Source organism: Telmatherina bonti (assembly GCF_933228915.1).
Source record: "Telmatherina bonti genome assembly, chromosome: 10".
Lineage (NCBI taxonomy): Eukaryota > Metazoa > Chordata > Actinopteri > Atheriniformes > Telmatherinidae > Telmatherina > Telmatherina bonti.
Genome location: NC_136628.1, coordinates 23,074,733 through 23,090,080, shown reverse-complemented (window position 1 = coordinate 23,090,080; position 15,348 = coordinate 23,074,733). Strand labels below are relative to the sequence as shown.

Here is a 15,348-nt window from a genome sequence, read left to right as displayed (position 1 = left end):
CTGGAGCAGGCGGTGTACAATTGGCAGCAAGTGTGGCCATGAAGCTGGAGATTTTTTTTTTTTACAATGTTTTTATGGAGACTCCATGGGATCAGTTTCCTTCTGTCCTCAGTTGTGACTGTAGGGCCTGGAAGAGTCACTGCTTATCTGAGAGATCCAGTGAGGGAAGAGTTGATTACCATAATGAAATGGGAAATGCCTTTTTTGTTCCCTCCTACTTTTTTCCCTCCCTCTTGTCTTCTGTTGCAACTCCCCTCTTTCCTCCTCTCCCTACCTTTTCTCCATGCTCCGTCCCTCCCTCTCTTTGCTTCTGCCCTGCTGTGAGTAGGTGGTTCCTCTGTGTACTTGATTGGGCAGAGTCTATATAGGAGGAGAGACGCTCTAACAGGCTCAGAGTCTGGTGGTGCCCACTTGCCACACGTTCCCAAAAGGACTACCATTTTTTTTTCCTGTCTATTCCGGAGAGGATTTACTTTATTCTGACAGCATGACGGAGAACAAGAAGAAAGATAAGAAAGGAAGAAAGAAGGGGGGAAAGAAAGGACAAAAGGAAAAAGAGGGAGATCCTGCTGCAGGTAAAATGATATTATTTCGTTTCTTTGTAAAATATTACTTGTGAATGTGGGATAGAAGCAGAGAAAGAGAGCTAGACTAAAAGAAACGATGGAGTGAGATGAAGTTTGTGTTAGTGTATTACACGGAAGTGTGGGGCAAAGTAAGTATACCCTAGTCTTGTCTAAACTTGCTGCCATGTTTTTGACTTGAATTGATCTTCCTGTGGTCAGCATAAAGGAAGTACATCTGGTTTTGGCAGCATTTCTGTTCTGTGTTGGAGTCAGACATGTGTACAAACTTTTGAAAGGAAGCTGATCTCAGAGCCAAAGTACAGTTTGTGTATGAGTTATCTGAAAATGTGTAACTGGCTGCAACCTTGCTTGTCAAGTCCCTATTGCTAATTCACTAATTCATGTGTACTGTCACACATCACAGGTTTGGAAAACAGGTTTAATAGGAAAGTGATGTGTGTCAGAAAACCATGTGGCGCTATGCAGTCTTTGACAGGGTTAATAATTCAAGGGCTGCTACAGTATTTTCACAGCTCATTTTATTTCTGAGCGTGCAGTGAGTCATCCAGCATGTTTTTTGCTAGAAGGCACTAATATTGGAATAAAATGGGAGTTGTTTGTCTTTCATATTCACAGAGGTAGCAATGTGCTTGCTCAGTAGTGGATCTTACAAGCTTCAGCATGTCACTGTAGTTTGACCTCAGGTCATGGGGGTTGGGGGGGTGACATTGTAGACCCCGATTTTAGTGACACTTAAGGACAAAAGTTTGACTATAAGCGCACTTCCTATATATCATTCCTGAGTTTATCAGCCCCCACATCTTAGACACTTCATCACCGTGATCTCGATAAGCATTTGTTCTTCATGATGTCACCCACATCAGCCTCCAGTAGAAAAACATCCAGACTGGTTATAATGCTCTAAACAAATAGTTTTTTTTTTTTTTTTGGCATCTTGGATACTTTAATGTTCCTTCTTTCCATGTCAAATAACCTAATGTAGTTGTTTTTGTTTAATGTTTGCATTTGTAGTTTATATAATTGTTTTGAATGAATGTAAAGTTGATATGTAATTAAATACTTGCACTTATTCCAAGTTTAATCGTGATCCATAAACATGTAAGATAAACAACTCGCAAAACTACACTGGACATAAAGTGCTTGAGGAATATTTTGTTGGTGTCATTCATCAGCAAAATTTCTAAACACAGTGAACGCAGCTGTGTGTAATTTTCTTATTCTGGTTTATTTTCTCTTATCTGTCCCAAAATTACACAAGTGAAAATAAACTGTTTGCTTGTTTTTATAACCTGGAAGACATATGTCACGTCAAATATATGATTGATTTAACCACAGAGCAAAGAGAATAGACAATCTGTGTGAAAGTATGTGGAACTTTTAAAAGTAAGTCAGATAGAAGTGACTGATCATAGGGCCTGAAACTCTAAAATAGAAGGAAAGAAACGTAACAGCTTTAGACATCAAGCTGCTGTTAGTTTAGTTAGTTTAGAAACAAAATAATACATTTTTGCTTTTAAATGCCCATAAATTTTCAGGATGGGGTTTATCAACTGTTCAAATGAGCCCAATAAGTATAAATGTTTTATGGTTATAGCATCACATCAGTTAAATAGATCCTTGTTTACCTTTTTCGTTGTATTTTCAAAAGTTGATCTCTCAACTTGTTTTGTTGTCCCTTGTCCTTGTAATGTGGTAAAAACAGAAAAAAGGGGGGATATGCTATCATATACAGTACATTTAATATATAATGTACATGTAATGATCTAATGTAGACAGTTGTGCCTTAATGCTACAATCTTTTTAGCATCTGCAGTCATGTTTTCAATATGACTTGATGCATACATACAAGAGTAATGATAACACAATGTTATACAACATGCTCTTCATGTGCATGTATACACGTGCCTGTCTGGATTAGGTGTGTCAGATTTTAATTGGATTTAAATAAGAGCTATCTGCTGAAACTCAGAGACAAAAACAGAGTTAAAGACAGGTTATGTGTCTTTTCTCTCACACATCTCAGTTTTGCACGATAGTTTAAAAGTTTATCTCACAATGGGCATTGCTCAGTTAAAATAGCCTTTAAACTGGCTATGACGTCTTGAAGATTAGGAAGACAGACATTTTTAAAGTGTTGATTTCGATCATACTGCTGCCATACTGTTACATGATAATTTTCTTTCTCATTTCCTTTTCTTTTCTTTTAAGCTGCGTGCATTGTGGCCGTAAGTTGATACCCTTTAGAGAAAGTTGCATGACTTCTACCGAAACAGGCCCAGGGTTAGAACAGGACCCCTTCTGCAGAACTTGACAAACACATTTTATGCCAAAATGCTGAAAAACGTTGACACCCTGGGAAGGGTAAAGTTGTGTAGCAACTTTGTTGTAGTAGTACTATTGTAATTAGATATCTCTGTCAGCCTGGCCTACATAAATTTACCGCTGCCATTGATGATAATTCATAAACTTGCACCTCCCTCTCATTTTATTTCAAGACGAAACAGGACAAGTTCTTTTCTGCGTGGATGGGTTTGCGTGCATAGTGAGAATGGTAATAATTAGTTGGTAAAGAGTTGACTTCCTTGTTTTGTGCAGGATGCTTTTGTCACGTACTCACACCTACCTCACCTTTAAAATAAAAAATGTGACTTTTAAATAATAGAGCAACAATATATGTTATGTATTTCAGTAATCAGATGAGGCAGTGATAAGGACTTCAACCATTTCAGGTGTGAATTTACTTCTTGCTATTGCTCTTACAATGAATGATATCACATCTTATATGATGCAATGGAAACAGAAACTTCTCCAAAAAGCCGGCTCACTCAGTTACCTAGAATCTGTGGCACCGAGGTGACATTGTTATATTTATACATACACAAAGGCTGGATAATAAAGAGAATTCATTTAAAACAATAGTAATAATAATATTTATTTTCATTCTAAGACAATCTCCAGATGAATATAACAAGTTCAACTTGAATCATTGTGAGGTTCTGCGCGTGTTAGCCAACTGCATAGGATTTCCTCAATCCATCAGCCATCCCCTTTTCTTCTAGGAAACATAATTTAGTATCAGAGTATTAAGAAAATGAGGAAAATAGCAGATAGACACAAATCAATATAGTGACCTGAAATGGTGCAATGTCACATCTAGCAAAAACAAAGAAATATGGGTATATCACTGATTTTCCGCAGTTATCTGCCTGAGATAGGATATATATTTTTAATTGTCATAATATTCCTATTTTTTTATTTAAACTATTTTAATCTAATTTAATATTTCTTCAATATTGAAAAAATCCATGTGACTTAGATTTTTTTAGGTTAATTTATTATGTCATGTCATTTGTCAAGCTTTATAGTGCCATTGTGCTTCTCTGTCGAATCAGAAGCTTTAACAGAGGCAGTCCTGCTCTTAAATATGACCTCATAGAAACTTGTTCATGCAAGGAAAACTACCTATAACTATATGTGAAAAATACACAAGCTCTAGTCAGAGAGCTGCTATGTGTAAATTTAAAATAATGATAAACTAAAATAATGGTTATGCTATAACTAAATAATTTTTAAAAAAGCTTTCAACAAAACTTCCACAGAAAAGGAGTTCATTTTATTATGGTTAAATTTACATACCTTTGTGTGTGGGAGCAGGACTAAACCGGTAAAACCAGTATACTGTTTTTATCTCAAACTTGTGAGAGCTGCAAAATTGTGATTACCAAACTGTCCTTTTTGCTAGGTGTTCACAATTTCCAAACAATCAACATTTTGTTGGTTACTATGGGTTACACCTGTTGGTTAAACCTGTGGCTCCCAAAGTCGTCAGTGCAGTTGCTTGTGCTATTAAGCTATATATTTGTGCATAAATCTTTACAAAAGGAATTGCAAAAACAACACTGTTGTCTTTCATCTTTTTTTTTCTCCATTGGCTTTCAGTTTAATTTTCCAAAAAATGTCAAATGACATCTTTGACGACCTTTGTTGAAGCGTTTTAGAATTTGCCTCAAATACTTTTTGTGACCAGGACATTAGAAAACTTAAGTTGCTCAAAGGGTTAACAGGCTATTCAGAGGGATCTAATTTAATTGGTATGATGAGAAATATAATGCAATTCACAAGCAATTTACAAAATGATCATGGTGGTCATGGGTTGATCACAAGTAAGCTGTTCAGGCTACCAAGTAGTCAAGGTACTATACTAAAATATTGTTAAATGTCATGCAGGTTTCTGTACCAAACCTGTACAAACTTATCATTGTTTTGAGCCACTGCTATCTGAATGTAACTAATGCCAAGCGCTGACATACAGTAAGGGAATGGGAAAAAAATATAACAAATGACGAGGTTTTTGCATTAAGCACAAACAAGTTTCTCCACACGTCAGCAACTATAACTGTTTGTGCTTCTTTGTACTTCTAATCCGAATGGATGTAAAAACCTTTACATTTTAACTTCTTCTGCTCACTTCTTTAGTTTTTACAGGATCGTTGATCCCTTTTCTTTCGAGCAATCTTTCACCTTCACCTCTATTTCTGTAAAGTCTTTTATGTTCTGTTGTGTAAAGTGACAGAAAATCCAAATGACAAATTTAGTTTGATTCCTAATACATTCAAATTACAGTTAGGATTTCATCAAGTCTCTCTTCTGACTTTTCATGTAATTTATGTGTTGTAAACATTTTAACTGAACTTAACTAAGCACTTAGGAAAATAGAATTTGCCTACTCTTAGTTCAGGACTCAAACTAGGCCCCCATGCTGAAAATCTCTATAATTTTAATCAGTACCCTGTGATTCTAAATGGAAACACAGTCTTTTGAAATGTGGAACTTTTTGTTTTCTGATTGGTTATCAGTAAAGATCAAGTTGGGAGAATTGAGAATATTTGCATTTGTTCTACTTCTATGCCTGTTTTGAATACATAATACATGCGCAAACGCTAATAAACATCTGGTGTCAGTGACGGATTGTTTGAAATTGCCCTAGACATGAGAAGCAATACAACTTGAAATTCCTGTTTGAAAATTGTCATAATGACTGCCATTTCCATGAAATTATGCTCATAAAATTCTTGCAGACAAAGTGCTGATAAAAGAAAATTGTAAAGAGTTTTAGTCCCCTGGATGGTAAGAAAAATCTAAATGTTTGTGCATGTAACAATTCTAAGAATGTGCCAGATAATTATTTGATGAAAGTGTATTGGATGTGGTGGGAAGCCATTGAAGTGATCTCTTTGAACAGATGTTTTGTTACAGTGAGTAGCGTGTATTGTCTGAAGTTCATTCCCACATGCAAAACCAATTTCTCTGGCTGCCTCACTATGCAATCTGTCTTTTGACAACGTGCAGTGAGGTGACATAACACCCCAGTAATCAGGGATACTTTGTCTAGAAGAAACACAAAGGCATGCCTTAGATTCCTTTTCTAAGCTCCTGGAAATGAAACAGAAATGTTAGCTCAATAATAAGAGCAATGCATTGTTAATTCATCAAGCAACTTTGTTTTTGAACGGCTCTGTGGGTTGAGGTCTCCAACTGTTACCCAAGGCATGAGCTGTTGACATGCCAGATAGGCCTCTATTCTCAAATTGGGTTTTTATAGTCCATGTCTGCAGCTGCCCCTGCGCTTCAAGAAAGAGAGAATCAGGCTGTTGTTGAGGCGAGGGTTTATCATTACTGCTGAACACTTTTTCCACTGTGGGTAATGGAAAATGAGCCAACCAGTTGTCTGCAAGAAATTATTATATTTACAGCTCTAACTCAAATCAGTGAAACTAACATGCAGTATGAACTTGCACTATATAGTCAAAAGAGTTCTTCAGTACAGACAAAAGTATTAATCTAGTCATGTACGAGATGTTACAATCAAACATCTCAAAGCTTTATTCTTTATCAGAGCTGCATGTTGTGTAGATGGAGCAGAAACCTCTTGCACATCTGGCTCTCTGGGCTGATGAAAAGTGCTGTGCCGTGTTTCTGTTACTTCTCCAGTCAAGGACAACGCTTGTTTAATTTGCTTGGCAAGGACAGTCTTGTGTCTAAACATTTTTCTATACGCTCGGTTCAGCCTCATTCCCGCAGCCCTCTGACTATGACTGACAAGGTTTTCCTCAGGCTGTGTGCATGGGTTTAGTCTGGCAGAGTTAAGTGTGTGTGGAAATCATGTGCAGAAGTTCAGTTATACAGATTTCAGAGCGTGGGCTAATGTATGCTTTGGGAAGATCTGGTCTGCATCTTTTTAAGTCATTAGAGAAATAGACAATAATTTTCTTACTAGATTGAAATGAAGTGTTCATGACAGTATCTGGGGAAGCTGCTTATCGAGCATGACACATGCACAATTTGGTGTTAGTACAGTAAAACTGATACAGTGTTTGTAATTTTCCATTTGAGAGTGTAATGTGAAAATTAGCTCTATGTGAAACAGTAGTTTCGACCAATGGATACTGTGTGCTGTTTAGCATCAAGTCCCATGTAGAACATTTCATTGTTAAACAGCTGAAAATGTTTAATGATGCACATCTGGAAGTTCTGGAGTCTAAAACACTCAGTATTTGGTCTTGCTGCAGGCTTTCAATAAACCCACACCACTTCCAGAGCTAATGTCAAAAGGCAATATGAAGTATATTCAGTCTATATAATGTTATAACTTTCAGCAGAGCCACATTTATGCCCAGCTACATAAATGGGAGGTTTATTCTCCTATGCTCTTGGGACACTAAAATCTTGGAGTAACAGCTTGAGCAGTTGCTGCACTGGTCTCCATCTTGAAGCTAAAAACCAATCAAAGTTACTAAATACCACATTGCAACACCATATCTGCCTCACCATGCATGTCACGATTTTTGCTATTATTTCCAAATATAATCAGTCATTTACAACAACGATGTCATTCAAAGTTTAAAGTATCCTCTTTCCAGAAACAGGATCAATTTAGTAACAAATTTTACCTGTTCAACCAAAAATCTCTACCTTTCTATTGATTTGTAAGCTAATTTAAATTTGACATTTTGCTATGATTTTTTTTTAAGAAACCGGTGTGTACTTTTAACAGAATATATTTTATAGGGTGGCACCATTATGCCTACTTAAAACATAATCTGCTGATCAATTATTAACCTCCAAATTGGTCATTTTTAAGCTGCTCTAGATGCAAAAATCAATGTCATCTCATAAGTGGGCAACAAAGTCAATAAATGTCCTGCTGTGAACGATTACCTAAAGACTGTTGTACAAATCATGTTAATTACATCAATTGCAAATATTTCTGAAACATTTTAATGGCATACGTTAGATAAGACTATATATCATATACAACAGCTGAAAGGTTGATCTTTTCCTTTACCAAATAAATACACTAAGAGTTACGATCTCTGACTCAGAAGCAATTGTGCCAAGTGACCAGAAAAGGCAAAACATAGCATTGGTGGTCTGAGGATACTTTGTTAGATGGATGACATACTCACAAACCTGGTTACCAAAGGCAGAGCTTCTCATTATCGATATCTGCCAACAGTCTGTGTGTAAATGCTTGTGTTAGCAGATCAATAACAGAACAGGGAGCTTTGCAGAACTCCTGATTCTTTCAAACGCTGCAAATTATGATCGCCCCGAATTTTTCAATAACTTATTCAAGTTTTTTAAAATAGTCATAAGCAAATGAATCTTTGGATGCAATCTGAGCTGTGCCCCATATTCATCGACAAATGAACTTAAGAACTGCAGCATCACTGGGGTTTGTCTTTCTGTGCAGACAAGTCGTCTTTACCAGGTCAGTGAAGTAGGACAGTCACTCAAAAAAAAAAACAAAAAAAAAAGAGGACAACAGGGGATAAATTTGGTGCGCCGCTATTTTGATGTTTAATTGAAGTCGTTACCTATGTGCACTTCATTTCGCTTGTCATGCTTTGTTTGTCTTCATTCAGCTGTCATCCTTTAGAGGTGATGCACAGCGAACAGCTGTAATTTGTGGGACAGCTCAGTTCAGCATATGCATGAAATTGTGAATGTTACACATGGAGAGAAAGAGTGTGCATTCCTGTGTGTTGGAGGGTAGGGTTGGGGGTTTGGGGGTGTCTTGGCCAGCCGCTGACTGACCACTGCTCACCCCCTTTTCTCTTGCTCCTCCCTGGATGAGTCTTCTCTTAAAGATGTGTGCAGCTGTCATCTGGAAAGTGTGTGTGTGTGTGTGTGTATGTACAGTATGTGTGTCTGGATGCGGATCATTTATACATTTCAGTTAAAACATGTTCCTACTGATGACAGCTGGAATAAATAAATAAACATAATAGATAATAAGGCAAAGTTTAGGAGCACATTATTAAGCCTATAAGAAATCACTGCATGTTTATGTTAGAAGTTATTAAGTTTTGCAAAGAGCTGCTTGTATTTTCTTGACTTTTTTACTCTCCTATACACAAAGTGGCTGTTGCAGTATTATGATGTGTTACTCCTTTTCTTGTTTACAGGATACCTTTAATTGTGAACAGGTTAATGGTTGCAGATTTTCTTCATGAGCTGGTGGATGTTTACCAAATATTGCTTCAGGTGTTGTTATAGCCGCAAAGACAGAGTGAACACGAGCTTGTTTATTAGTCTGAGGTGAAGTTGATGATGTCTCCAGTGACCACATCTGGAGGTTACATGAGAGAGCTGTCGGCTCAGTCCATTGAGATGGTTCCTGGCTCATGCTCTTGTGGTCCTATTTGTCTTCTCCTAAAAGTCACTATACATAACAACCCAAAATATGCACTGACTTTTTGTCCTTGTTTTTTTTTTTTCTTCTTTTAGCTGCAGCTCCAAGGTTAAAACCGATCAAGAATCCAATAATAGTGGACGAGGGAAGCAAGCTCATAGTGAAGTGTGAGGCCACAGGAAACCCTGTTCCTCGATACACATGGTTCAAAGATGGCAACGAACTGAAAAAGAGCAAAAAAGTCAAAATAAGGAGCACCCAGTAAGTATAAAACACTCATGTCTTCCAAATGTAACACAAGGAGTGTCAGACTGATAAAAAGAAAGGCTGATGTCTTCATCAGAATCCACCTTAATCATTTTTATTTATATGTTGGGAATTTTTTAACTGACATGTTGTGTCATCATTCAGTGGTTATATTAATTTGCTGCCCTTTCTTACTTTTTACTAATTATGTTGCACATCATATGCACTAAATTATGAGCATCAACTCTTTAATTTAGCAAAACTGTACATTTCTGTAAATCAATTTTCTTTTGGTTGAGTTCAACACAAGACTAAGAGGCACTTAGTCACAAAGCACAATGTTGTGAAAATTTTTTTTTTTAAAAAAAAGATCAAATTTCTGATGTATTATTTATTCCCATTTTCAAGTTTACTGCCCCACTGTTTTTTAAAGCAAGTTTTCTGAAATTTTATTTAATAGCATTTATTATGATTATTATTCTTTGTATTTTTCTAATTTTTGTTTTGTTTTTCACTTTAGGACCGTTGTACACAATGTTTATGTAAAGCACACTTCATTGTGTAAGGTCATTTTGATGAGTTTGTCTCAAGCTGTTCTGCAGCTACACAGCATTTTTTTCATATTTTGCTCTAAGATAAAAGTATTCAATCGCAACACTTCAGCTAGCAAAAGTACAAATGAAAATGCAGTCGCTGTTATCGACTCTGCCAGTTTTTTAAAGTTTGACATTGTTATTACAAAACTAATCTGAAAAATTAATAAGATCTTGTCCTTTTTTTTCTCATACCTTAGGCCTGTGCACATCTCTGACCCTACAATGTTATCATGATATAAAATGTAGAAGTCCTGCAGACAGTTTTACAGATGCTTATTTTCTGATAGGACTCGTTTTTTGGTTAATGATAATGATAATGCTGAAACCAGCACTTAAGGATGTGCAAGAAGATAAAAATCTATGTAACTCGTGCAAACGGTTCAAAGCAATGCTTTCACTTTGTAAGAAATCCTACCACCCCCACAAGTAATCAATCCTGTTCCTCTATCAGAGTAGAGTTGATGCCATGCTGCTGCTTGCCCTGTTTTTCCCTCTTAGTCCCCCATGTTTCCACTTGTTGCGTTTCCATGCTGTTTCCTCCCTGCCTTGATTCCCCTGACTTAGCTGTGTGAGTGTTGTCACCCACAGGAAATCCTCCAGAGTCCAGATCAACAAAGCAAAACTGGAGGATTCTGGGAATTACACATGTGTGGTGGAGAACTCACTGGGGAAGGACAATTCCACTGGCACTGTTAACGTCCAAAGCAGTGAGTATTGACTCCTAAGCAACAAGTCAAGTGACACAGATGAACCGGCATTGTTGTTGTTATGATTGTTCTCTTGCCAATCCAGTGGTCTAAATGAGCCATCACAAACAGGCATGCAGAAAGTTACACACCTGACGAACAACTGTCCACATCAGGCCCTGGCAAATTAATCAGCAGGATGGTTTGGCAGGAGAATGGATTTTAAATTCACTGGAGAGGTTGTGATTTATTCAAGGTCGGTGGCAATATGAGGTCCTATGAAACTACTTTGTTGATCACACAAGAAGAGCAGAACTATAGCATTGGAATATCAAACTCATCCCAACAGAATATTAAAGATACCAACAAAAAAAAAAGTCTTCCCAGTGTGTGATAGAACTGAACAGGTTTCTCGAGCAGCTAGTGTGTGTGCATTGCAGATTATTGCGAAGCACTGTAGCAGATGAAAGAGTTTTGATAACAGCTGCTTCCATTTGGTGAGGTGGTGAGTTTGTGTTTGTTCTTTGCGGAGCGGGTAGTGAGTTTGTAGCCACTTGTTGTTTTGAGTGGCTGGACCCAGAATAAAAAAAAGTTTTAAGGACCTTCCATGCTTCTGCATCTTTTTTAAGATTTGCTGAATAACGAATCAATATTGTCCAAATAAGATGCTCTGGTGACCTTCTTGAGAGAGTTGGCCAATGGTTATGCTATTGGAGGCTAACCATGTCTCAGTTAACTTTCTTCATATATCTGCAGTACTTTCACCGTTTCTAAATGAGTGGCACTTTGAGAGTTTCCTCATGTCACACCAGGAAAGGTTGTCATTCTCACTTCTGACCTTGAAAGCTGGTAGATTTTTGTGGATATCCCAGACAGAAAAAACTGCTGAGGTCAAAGGAGGGTCTTGAGTTTTATTCTGTGTCCTTGTGTTCACATTCAGGCATGGTAACCACTTCCTGTTCTTTCTTTACATTTGTCAAGGCCACCTGAGCAATTGTTTACTGGTAGCAGACTTAAGCTGAGCTATATTAGTTGCAGTTCTTTTCAAATAAAGAAAGGCCCCATTGTGTTTGGAAATGCAGAGATTCGTAGCGGTTCTTGCATGCAAGTTTAATAACAAGCAAACACTTTTGCAGAAAAAAAAGCCATCAACCTTGCATTTGAAATGTTTGCTGCATTTTCACATGCCTGTTTCATTTCCATGAAATCTAGAAGATTTAAGTTGATTTTTACCGGCAGATGGTGTGACTTCTACTGCATGCTTGTTTTAGCATTCGGCTGTTTATCAGTGTAGTGACACAGTTCTTTTTACTCATGAGCTTGCAATATTTATAGGGTCAGTGATGCATGTTTCAAACACATACAAATTATGTATAATGGCAATGATACAAAATAGGTTAAATCGTGCTCGACACCCAGGAAAAGGTTGGGGAATCCCTGGTGGTTGCACCTGTTTTCCTGAGTATTTATTGGAAGCTTATCAACATGTGACTGGTGGTCCATGAAACTGTATATGATGATCTTAGCAGGCCAAAGCGCTGATAATGCAGAAATATCAAAGAAAATATAATATTACAAAGCAGGGAGCAAGTGGGCTGATTCACACAGTAGCCTTAATGGATAAAACATGACTAGGCAATGATACGGTACAGTGTTTTCACTTGCGGCACACTCTGTTTAACATAAGTGGAACATGATATCCTTAAATCTGGTGCCAAATATGGAGTTTCTTTGGTAAAAGTTCATGTTAAAGTACATTTATTCCTGTTCCTGCCAATTGCCTTGAAAGTCACTCACTTTTTTGTTGATGCCTTTTTGTCTAAATGCCTGCTTGTGTGTTCTTCATGTGCACGCTTGTCAGCACAGACATTTCCTTAAATCACTCCTGGATACTTTAACAATGCCATGACTGTATTTCTTCACGTGTGTACTGATCACTAGATGTCTGTCACTGTGTGTGTTGTTTGTGCATATGTGGATATGTTGGTTCGTTGTTCAATAAAAAGTCTCATTGTGTTCCAACAGCACGCCCACTTCTGTCATGCTCCAGGGGAAAAGGCAAGAATCTGGGGTGATATGTCTATAGACAGGAGGAGGGCTACACTGAAAATAAATATGTTATTAAAAGGAGTTGGCAGCCAGCGGATGTTTCTCTGATTACTATATGCTGAGGAAAGGTTGACATAAGTTGATGCTGAAAGAAAGACTTGTTGCATGTGCAGGGAATGTGATGAGAGAGGGCTATTTCCTGTCTGTGACAACTATTTTACTTTTAAAACATCAGTTTGAATCAAATGGATTTTAATGCAGAGGACATTTAATTGATTTTGACCGAAAGCTATGTTGTGTCCTAAGGTCATGGAAGAAATGGCTGTTATAGGCCTGCAGTGGAGTAAAGTTTCCTGCTGCAGTGTGTTGCCAAAGCAGCTTGTAGCTGCAGTAATTATCTGTGTATGTTTGCTTCTAGGGAGGGAGAGCAAAAGAAGGGGTGCAGATGGAGACAGACAGTGAGAACCAAAAAATAACAAACAAACAAACAAAACCACAAATGCATGGATAAACATAGAAAAATATCAAATGAGGGCATGTCTGACAGAAAACAAAGATATTGGTGAGAGCAAGGCAGAGATACAGCTAGTAGGAAGAGAGACAGTGAGGTAGAAAAGTATGAAGAGATGGAAGACACAAGCCTGCTGTGTTGCAGAGGGGACTTTCACACCTATTTTAGAATGCAGTTAGTGCTTGCAAGCCTTTTTCAGGACAGCTTTCTACTGTATCTGATGTTTATATTCAGGTGTGTTGGTGGCATTTTCTGTCTGCGGTGCGTCTGTAACAGTAGCCTACCTCTCACCCAAGCTAGCTAACATTGTTTATCAGGGTGTCTGATGGAAAAATGAGAACACATATGGGGGTAAATACTTAGAAAAAGATAAAATCAAATAGCAGCTCAGCACAAGAACGTCAATATAACCCTCACACTTACTTGTAGTGAAGCACATGGCTGTGCTTGTTGTAGGAAACCAGCACTCAGCTCCACCACATGGTGAATACAGGCACCGCAACCTAGCTCAGCACCTTGCACAGACTTCTGCACTGTGCAGGACTCTGATCTGGCTCATTGTTGCATTTGTACGAGATAGATGAGAAAAGATGGTGCGGTCATTGCTAAATTATTATTTACCTTTTTACCTTTCATTTGGTCGTTTCTGCATTTATGGATGGGTGCAAGTAAACAACAGTTCAATGTTGAACCAAACTTAAGAAAAAATATGTTATCTGGAAGTCTGTTTAAGTTTTTTTGCCTAGCATAAATGATGCCAGCAGTGAAAGACAAAGCTGATGTGTAGCTTTGAGGTGTGGTTACATACAAGCTGCCTAAACATGGCTCAGTTTAGCACAGAATTATCCTGCAAAGAATCACTCCCTTTTTACCTATTAAAGCAAATACATTTAAGTCTTGTTGCAATCACTTCACAGCTCTTCACGGCTCAGACAAGTCTATATTTACATTTGTGTATAAAAACGTGCAACATCCATGGTTAATTGCATTGAAAAAGAAAAAAAAAAATCTGCCAGTGTGTTTAGAGCTGAACCTTTCCTCAAAATGAACCTCTCTCAGCATTCTTAGGCATGCAGTACGTCGTGGCCTCATGCCAGTTACAGAGTTTGCCAGTAACATTGATTGATTGGACTTGTGTGCAGATTTTACTCATGTTGTTTTGTTGGAGCAGTAGAAGAGAAACACACACTGATTAAGTGCCAGTTACTGTATAATCATTCAGCACAGATGGTTGGATGTTCTGCTGAGTTGAGTGTTTAAGTTTTGTGTTATCAATGTTTCGGCCTTAAAATCCATTTAATACTCTCTCCCTCTCTTTGGCTGCTCTGGCTCTGGTTTAGCTTCGTGGGAGATTTGAAACATGGGATTCAGACAGTGCAGCATTCGCATTCTTTTCTGAGTCCACAGGACCTTTCTCCATGTTTTATCATTTGGAATTTTACCAATTTTGGCATGTGGAAGAAGAAAACCTTCCAAAACCAAACAAAAATAAAGCACTTTGTGACTGTGTATTTTCTGACATTTTGGAAAATCTTACGTCTTTCAAAGCTGTCTCGGTAACAATTGCTGCTTTTTAGCGAATAGTGGTATTAGCTCCATGCCCAACCCCCAGTGTGGCCTCCCAGGGACCATTTGTTGTCCATGTGGTCTGACCTCTACCCTGTAATCAGTCTGGCATGGGGAGACCTGCTGGCCTTCTGCAGCATGGTGTAGTATATCATCAACTGTTTTCTATAAGGCCAGCTTGAAGGAGCAACACCAGTCAAAGTTTGCTTGTCTCCACGTGGCTTCAGATTAAGGCCTCCCATTATCCTGTGTTGTGATAAGCGCTTGTGAGGCAGCCATGTGTCTGCAGGCTGCAGGTCACATCCTTGGGGGGTGCTGTGTGCAGCTCCACTGAGAGAGTGTGTGAGCGTCCAGGAATGTGTTGATGGAAATCACAGCTGAACATATGATTGCTCCAACCTCAGCAGTCATG

General features: G+C 38.0%; 1 protein-coding gene across 3 annotated transcripts in view; it reads left to right on the top strand.

The window, feature by feature from the left end:
* Positions 1 to 429: 429 nt before the first annotated feature.
* Positions 430 to 15,348, top strand: part of nrg2a (neuregulin 2a) — a 45,213-nt gene continuing 30,294 nt past the window's right edge. For all 3 annotated transcript variants that reach the window (XM_079248113.1, XM_079248112.1, XM_079248114.1), the window contains exons 1-3: positions 430 to 575; positions 9,378 to 9,543; positions 10,713 to 10,831. In XM_079248113.1, coding sequence (XP_079104239.1) covers positions 488 to 575; positions 9,378 to 9,543; positions 10,713 to 10,831 — 373 coding nt within the window. In that variant the 5' untranslated portion in view covers positions 430 to 487. The remainder of the gene's footprint in view (positions 576 to 9,377; positions 9,544 to 10,712; positions 10,832 to 15,348) is intronic.